Source organism: Glandiceps talaboti, chromosome 16 (assembly GCF_964340395.1).
Source record: "Glandiceps talaboti chromosome 16, keGlaTala1.1, whole genome shotgun sequence".
Classification (NCBI taxonomy): domain Eukaryota; kingdom Metazoa; phylum Hemichordata; class Enteropneusta; family Spengelidae; genus Glandiceps; species Glandiceps talaboti.
The window spans coordinates 15,257,921-15,266,576 of NC_135564.1; the positions used below are offsets into that span (position 1 = coordinate 15,257,921).

General features: G+C 37.2%; 1 protein-coding gene across 1 annotated transcript in view; it reads right to left on the bottom strand.

The window, feature by feature from the left end:
* LOC144447161 (von Willebrand factor A domain-containing protein 7-like) overlaps positions 1–5,766 on the bottom strand; it is a 30,080-nt gene extending 24,314 nt beyond the window's left edge. The window contains 2 exon segments of the mRNA XM_078137066.1: positions 4,534–4,659; positions 5,487–5,766. Of these exon segments, the coding sequence (XP_077993192.1) occupies positions 4,534–4,659; positions 5,487–5,766 (406 nt within the window).
* Between the last annotated feature and the right edge of the window lie 2,890 nt (positions 5,767–8,656).

Genomic DNA, 8,656 nt, shown 5'->3' on the forward strand with positions numbered 1-8,656 from the left:
TTATTTTCATCACAGAAGGAGTCTAGCTCTTTACCAAAACGTTTACTTGGATCTGCATTCAGATCACCTGCTACAAATACAAAGGGAGTTTTTGCATCTCGAATAATGGAGTCAATTTTCCCCAGATATTCACAGAAGTTGTCGAAATGATCACCACAGTCGGTCGGTAGATAAACACAAAGTAGTAGGCATTTTCCTAGGTTTGTATCCAGCTCTATACCAATGACTCTCGGGTCATCGTATGTTTTAACCTTAACAGATGGAGACATTGTCTTTCGCCATAAAATAGCAGTTCCACCGTAAGGCCTACCGGAGATAAGATTCTCTTTACAGTCCATAGCCGAGACTCCAAAAGCTTGGAAATCTTCATGAATTGCAGAGAGTTTAGTCAATTCATCGTTATACAACCAGTGTTCTTGAAGTAGACATATATCGTTGGATTGGCATAGCTTTCTTACCTCAGACGCAGATGATTTAATAGAACGACAATTATATGTTATTATTCTTACCATTATGACTTAAAGATATGAACGACGACCTTGAAAATATTTACGAATCAACACTCCGCAAGGCCATTTTTCTGGACGAACGATTTCCTTATACGCAATACCTCTAGCTGTTACGCGAAATGATGCATAAGAGTTATATTTAGTATTAAGTGCTTCACAGTTGACATCGATATTGAACGTGGATTTCATGTAAGTGATGATTTGCTTTGAAGTAGTGTTTGGAGCTAATCTACTTATAAATATATCTACTTATAAATGTATGCAGATACAAGATTCATTTTAGGTCTAGCAACCATCGTTGCATGTATTGGGGTACGACAAGGCTCGCCTACGAGTTGCTTTCTATTTACATTATATGTAAATGACATAATTCGTGATTTGAAGGCCAAGTGCGGAAATGATGGGTACCTACAATGGCTTCACTCTCTCCTCCTTATGGATGATACTATACTTCTTTCCACTACTAGAGATATGTGCATCAGGAAGGCGACTATATTAGCTGAATTCTGCAATCGTTCAGGAATGGTTATAAATCAAGGAAAGACAATGTTTATGGTGATAAATGGATCGGATGCAGATAAGGTTGCCATGACAATCGGTGACCTGAAAATCCAAAATTGCGACTCGTATGTTTACCTGGGTGCCACTTTCACACAAGACGGAAAAGTTGCTACTGCTGTTGATGAACAATGTGAATCTAAGCAATGTCACCTGTGGAAATACATCGCCTTTGTGTTAAAGAACATTGATTTTCCATTGTGGATAAAGAAAAAGGTTCTTGAGGCCGCGTTGTTGTCAGCGATATTATACAGCTGTGAGACGTGGCTTTATAATGGATACCTCCTGGCAGAAAATATGTACATTACCGCGATCAAAGCTATGCTAGGTGTGCGTAAATCATCACCGAATTATATATGCTTACTTGAGATAGGACTACCTACATTGAAACAGCGTATTCGGTCAACGCAGAAAAAATTCATCAGTAAACTTGTACAGGAGCGTGCAACCGTTCCCGGTGACCCTTTTTATCACGTGTGGATGCTATGTAAATCAGCCAAAACTAAATCTTTCCTGTATCTAGATAAAGTCTGTAAAGAAAGTGATGGAGACCATATGATAGACATTAAATCACGTGTACAGTTAGAAGCTGGCTCAAAGTTTGTATCATACAGAACAGAGATTAATCCGGACTTGCTGATTCATAATGTATATACGGACCGTTTATCTACATTATCAGAACATCAACGAATTGACTTTACGCGACTTCGTACCTCTTCGCATAATCTTGCCATTGAGACCGGCCGATGGACTCGACCAATTACACCACGTGAAGCACGTAGTTGCAGTTGTGGCGAGGTACAAAGTGAGGCTCATGTAATACTAAATTGTCCACAATCAGATCATATAAGACAAGCCAACCCAGGTGTCAGCTTTGTTTCATTAAAAGACTTTTTCTGTAAAACAGATATTGTTACCATGGTCAAAATCTCATCAGACATTCTTAAAATCTACGACCATAGATAACCTCAAACTGCTTATTATAGCTTGTCCCCATCCATATATGAAAATGTCCATATACACTGTCGTAAATCCGAAGTGTTAAAATTTTCAGTGTTTTTTTGACTCCAGGTCTGAACTGTTACATGTAATATAATTATGTGCCATCTGCCTTTGGTTGACCCTCTGTACTTATCGACTTTTACTTTAGTGTGTTAAACTTATGTTATCGGTACCATTGCCTTGGGTTTTGTGTATCTACTGCTAAAAAGTACAGTGAATAAAATAACTAACTAACTATGTATGTATGTATGTATGTATGTATGTCTGTGTGTGTGTGTGTGTGTGTGTGTGTGTGTGTGTATGTATGTATGTATGTATGTATGATTTGATTGATTTGATTTGATTTATTACTCTAGGTCAATGCATCCATAAATGGATTTTCATGCATTGAATATAAAAATACAAAACATACGTTAAAATACAAAGACACATAATTTAAAAATATGGGAGAGTAACAAAATTTACAGGGCAGAGTACAAAGATAAAATAAAAGTTATAAAAAGTAAAACACGAGAGATGCTAGAATTATGAAGTTAAAAACGGTTTAAGACATTAAAAACTAAGTGTTTACTAAGTAGTCGTATTTGCGGAAATAAATGAGCGGTATTTGAAAGAACGACTGTGTGCCTTTGGAATGTGGTATTTGGTCCGAGTATTGTATTGGTGTATTGTTGAGTTTTTGGTGACAAGATCATATAAATAGAGTGGTACTTTTTTGCTTATACATTTACTGACAATATTTTTGAAGTGTTGATCGTGTCTTTCCTGAATAGTTGGCCAATTTAGAGAATTTCTGGCAAGTGTTACATGGTCTGATTTTTTAAGGCCACATTGAATTCGTACAGCAAAATTTATGATACCTTGAAGACTACTTTTCAAAGTGAGATTACAATTAGAAAAGACTGTGTCACAGTAGTCTAAAAGGGAGAAGACAGTAGCAGCTATTACATTCTTTCTGACTTTTTCCGGTATACAACGCCTAACACGTGCCAGTCTTGTTAGACGGAAACCACATGCCCTACGGAGATAAGACACATGGTTTGACCAACTGAGTTCAGGGTCCAGTTTCAAGCCTAAGCAGGTAGCAGACTTAGTAGCTTTGATAGTAATATCTTGAAAGGACAGAGAATTAATGTGATTTGGTATTTTCTTTAGTTGTTGACGTGTACCGAAGAACATATACTGATATTTAGAGATATTTGGTTTCAAAGCATTTGCATGGAACCATGTAGTTAAACGATTAATTTCGTATTTTAAGTCATTGTGAAGTACATCAATATCGGCAATGGTACTATTTTTCAGAATATTGATGTCATCTGCAAAACCATAAATTGGAGTGTTTGAGTGAAGCCAAGTAGGAAGGTCATTAATATATAGTGCAAATAATAAAGGTCCACAGACACTGCCTTGAGGTACTCCAGTTTTGACCTGAATACAATTTGAAGATATGTTGCCAACTTTTACACTTTGAGTTCTACCTGATAGGTAACTTCTGAACCACTGAACTGCAGATGGATGAAAGTTGTAACGTTGAAGTTTACTGAGAAAGGATAGTGTGATTGACTGAATCAAACGCCTTTGAAAGGTCTAACATAAGAAGAGATGAAATTTTCCTATTGAACATGTTATCAAGTATATCATCACACATACGCTGTAATAATGTAGCTGTCGAATGTTTTGGACGGAAACCAGAAAAAGTTGGATGGAGGATATTATTTGAATCTAAGTAACTAATAAGTTGATTGCAGACTAAACGTTCAAGAACTTTTGAGAGAGTGGGGAGTAGAGAAATAGGGCGGTAATTGGAAACATCTTGTTTATCACGCTTGCCCTTTTTATAAATTGGAATAATTGTAGCTTTTTTCCAATCAGTTGGTACAATACCCTGAGAAATAGACTTGTTAAATATACATGTCAATGAAGGAACAATAGCTGGAATTGACAGTTTGATTAACTTACAGTTAATATCATTCGGTGATGAAGACTTATTGGATGGCAATGCCGATAAGGCAGAGGTTACTTGTTGTTCTGTGACCTTAGAAAGTTGAAAACTAGTCTGTGGCATTTTGATGTGATCTAGTAAAGGTTCAACAGTGTTTATTTCTTCTTGAATGCGTGTACCTACATTGGTAAAGTACTGGTTGAAGTTATTGGCAAGAGGTAACGGGTCGTCGTGAGCTGGGAGAGTGGTGCAACGAGGATTTAATAGATCATTAATCCTTTTCCAGACTTTGCTAGCATTGTGTAGGTTTTCAGTAATGACGTCTTCATAGAATTGTGTCTTAGCAGTGGTGATGTCATGTTTGATTATATTGCGGAATTTGACAAATTCCATCATTACAAATTCCGTATGTATGTATGTATGTATGTATGTATGTATGTATGTATGTATGGCCTTTTCCGAATAGCTGTGGTTAGACTAGACTTACAAACATCCCAAAAGAAATCCTAAACTTTAATTTACCTTTTTTGAATTTTTCATTGTTAAAGTGGGGTTCTGGAGAATTGCCTTCATTGATGTCTATGTCTCTATTTCCAATTATAATTTCGTTGATGGCTTCCTCAAGACGGATGGCTGAAACTTGTCTTTCTGTGAGATAAAATACCGAGACATCTCTATTTTAGCGAAAACGTCAACATATTATCTGTTTGGAAAGATTATAGCATCATGTCTATTCATTAAATCAATGCATATGGTCTAAGAATCGACAGTAGTTGCCACAAAAGTGCTAAGAAAACTATGCATCGAACTTACACCTGCACTAGCTGCAACTGGGACAAATTTTTATTACCGAAGATATAATCACTAAAATTGTTCACTTGTAAAAAGACATACAGACATCGTATATGTTATTAGTTGTCAATGTTGTCCGACGGTAATGTTGTGGTAAGTTTAAATCTTGAGTGACAGCTCGTTTTTGGCTTTGTCTCCATGTTAAAACTGTACTAGTACCGTTCTTCGATCAGACAACCACGGGGGCACCATATTTCATGATCACTGACAATTACCACAAATTAGACTGTGTATATGTTAATCAATGGTCGACATTATCCACAAGCAGTACAGAAACCCCAAAATCAATATATTTGGTTTGATTTGTCATGTATGCAGCAGTTACAGTTACACAAATATGCTCACCCATAACTGATTTAGTATTGTTTATGGTGTACGCTATTTCGAATAATGTATTGTACCAAACAAAAATTTTGAAGAAAACCGTTGCAGTTGCAGCTAAGTACAGTTTTGTTAGATGGTTAGAAATGTGTTGTTTTTATGTTTTTTTTGCACAACTATTATTTCCTCATGACGATATCATAGGCCTTTTTGCTACAATGACATTGTGCTATAAAATACATCATGGACTGTATCAAGTTATCCGTCCGCCTAATTAGGCCCTAAGAGTTTTTCGTTCTTACCTCCATAATAGGCTTCAAATAGACTGGTGGACGTCAACGGATCGAGATTCTGCAAGTCGCCCGGTGATATCGTTGAGTTTCCTGGTCGGGGTTTATCTTCGAGAAACCTCGCTACCACCCTCAACAATGCTTTGTGAGTCAAGGTGCTGTGTGTAAAGTCATTCTCTGTAGCATTTCCCTCGGGTACGATGGAGTAAAATGCATTTAACTGAGCTGTTAGCAAAGACAGACTTACAAAGATTTCTATGAAAGACGAACGAAATAGGTCGGGCGATGCCATGCTCAGCATTCAACAAGCGTCACTTGAATTTGGAAGTAGGCCTCCCGTTCTGCAGGTCGGTCTTCGTTGGGAGTGTCGCAAATGGTATGGCGAATACCACAAACAAAAACAATTTATATGGTGAGCGTACATCAATCATCTGTTTCCTTGTTTAGTTATTTTCTCCGACGTTTATTCAGTTAATTCATTTATACTCCTTTTATGGTAATGTTTCAATGCCTGATTGCTATTTTTGGCAACATGATATCATACTCAATTTTCAACAAAACAATGTTGTAGGCGTTTGACAACTGAGGCTATATCAGTTGTCAAAGTAAAAAGTCACATAGCATATTATTTATTTGCCAAATAAATAATATGTTTGTTATGTAAATGCATGGATATACTAGTATGCATTTGCAAGCAAAAGCGTAGTTCCAGGGCGCAGTAAGGTAAGAACAAGCATGAAGGCTCTGTCTGAGTTAGCATCTAAGAAAAATAAGGAAAAGTCATCGAGGACTCTGATTTTCAGAGAGAAACATGCTACATACAAAACCATGTACCAACAACAAGCACATAGTAAAAGCATGATTTTGATTCGACAGTTTTGTACAAATAAACATGTCTTCTGTCAAATTAGTTAGCTTTTGGTAGTCGTGTCTTTGCTGACATGACGTACGTGCCACTGTCCACATATGCATGTACGTATCTCGGCATCTCTGTAAATTACTGTTGACATTCATTTCACTCAGAATAAAACGTCTTGAATTGTTCACGATAGTTTAAATAATGTTGATGTCGACAGACGTCATTGACAAACATATTTGTCACTAGACAAAAACTAGACTCGATTGGTATATCGCTACCACGTAGTAGTAGTCAAGTACGCTCGATTTCGGAGCAAGTCGCTGTACCCGAAGCGAAGGCTGGGGAGGAGTAAGCTTACACGTGGAAGCACATGTCGTGTGATTGTATGTTGGCGAGTCTATGCCGATTGTTTTTGGTAAATACAGATGGATTTCGTAAATAGGACAAGTTTAATGTTCATCATCAAAGAGCTTTAGCCGTTCATACTTTCAAGGGGTGTGGATAGAAAATCATTGAACGATCTTGAACACAAGAAATCGCGTACTTGTACAGTGCAAGGTCACCGGAAGTACCGTACTTTCCGTACATGTAGTTTTGACTTGCACTTGTGAATTTAGTTTGTAGTCAATTTACCTAATACTGTCAAAAACTGAGTAATGTGTCCCACATGATGAAATATTTTGCCATCCGTTAAAACAATGTTCGCGTTTTCAAATTTGTTTACGATCAAAGCAACCAAATATGAATCATTGAAATACAATGCGTAAACACATAACCTTTGGACTTAAAACACGATCCCTCAACTCCACAACTTTTAGCACAGTACCACCTCCAACACGATATTGTCAGCTATTAAAGTACATGTCATTAAATAAAAACAACAACACAACTATGCGATATTCACCCGTCATTACAAAGATATGGCCAGTTGCTCACAAGATTAATGATTGTTTATATATGTCGACTCAAGACATATTCAAACACAACAGTACTATGAAGCACTCTGTTACATTTATGCAACGTCCTGTCTCTGTCAAACTCAGTGCTAAAATTGTGATTATGTGTCATCTCTGCATTCCTGTAATGTCAAATGGAACAATTAGATAAACATACATATCGATCATGGTTGCCTTTTTTTATTTATCGTAGAAAATAATCACCCATGTTCGCGAGAAATTAAGTGACGTGTCAACGTGAATTTATAATTAATAGCGATCGTAATTAGGAATAACAAATTACTGTGTTTTAAATCTGGCATTAGCACATGGTGTACAATGATACATCTAAGGTTGTATACGACATTTTTTTCATGAATAGCTGCCAGTAAAGAAAGTGGAATCTTCATGTTCGATACATATACGTCAAGCGGCGTATTTGCAGCAGACCAATATTTCAATAGCAATTTCTTTGGCAATTTCGTTTGTTTGTCTGAAAATACATTAAATTCACTTCTAAAATTGACCACCAGACAAAAAGTTTTAATCATGCCTGTATCGGTTGACTGGAGAGAAATAAAGGCATTGACATACAGTAGTAGTTGAGTGTTAAACTATTCTTACTGCTTGTCACCATGAAGATTAATGAGGGTATAATTCAATTGTACTCCGGTTTTAAAATGGTTTAGAATTCATGAGTTCATAGTGACCATTAAATTCCCCAATTACCACGTCGTGTTTAAAAACTGCAATTTTAATAACAGGGCTTTGATAACACTATTCGTCTCTCTTATGAAACCACTTTTATTAGGGTGCCTTCAGTATTTACAGGGGGAGGGCCGGAAGAATCGGGGGGGGGTGTCACATTTTACAAACCTGTTCTTGGGGGAAGGGTCATCTTTTGCATTATAATATTTGGGGGAGGGTCACATTTTACAATCATTCAGTGCTAGTTGATAGCTGACTGAGTTTGCCTTCTGGACTACAGTCCCTATTTCTTTGTCCAACTTCACATCCTCAGCAAAGATGTTCCCTATAAGTATGTGAACTCTGTGGTTTGCTTGAGCAGCTGTCCGTTGATAGTAATATCCAGCTTTTCAGGAGTACGCCCTACTGACATGACCTCTGTATTCCCAGTGCTGATGTTCATTCCATAGTGTTCACAGTTGCTGTTCAGGCTGTCTGTATGTCTTTGTAGCTGTTCCTGTTTTCATTCAGGATGCTTTGGTCATCAGCAAATATCAGTTCGTTAGGGCCTAGCCTCTGTGTCTAAGTTGGCGTCTTTGGTAATTTTATCCATGTACACAATGAACAGTAGCAGTGACAGCACACAACCCTGTCTCACCCCAGATTTGACTTGGAACCAGTTGGAGAGTCCACTTGGGGTC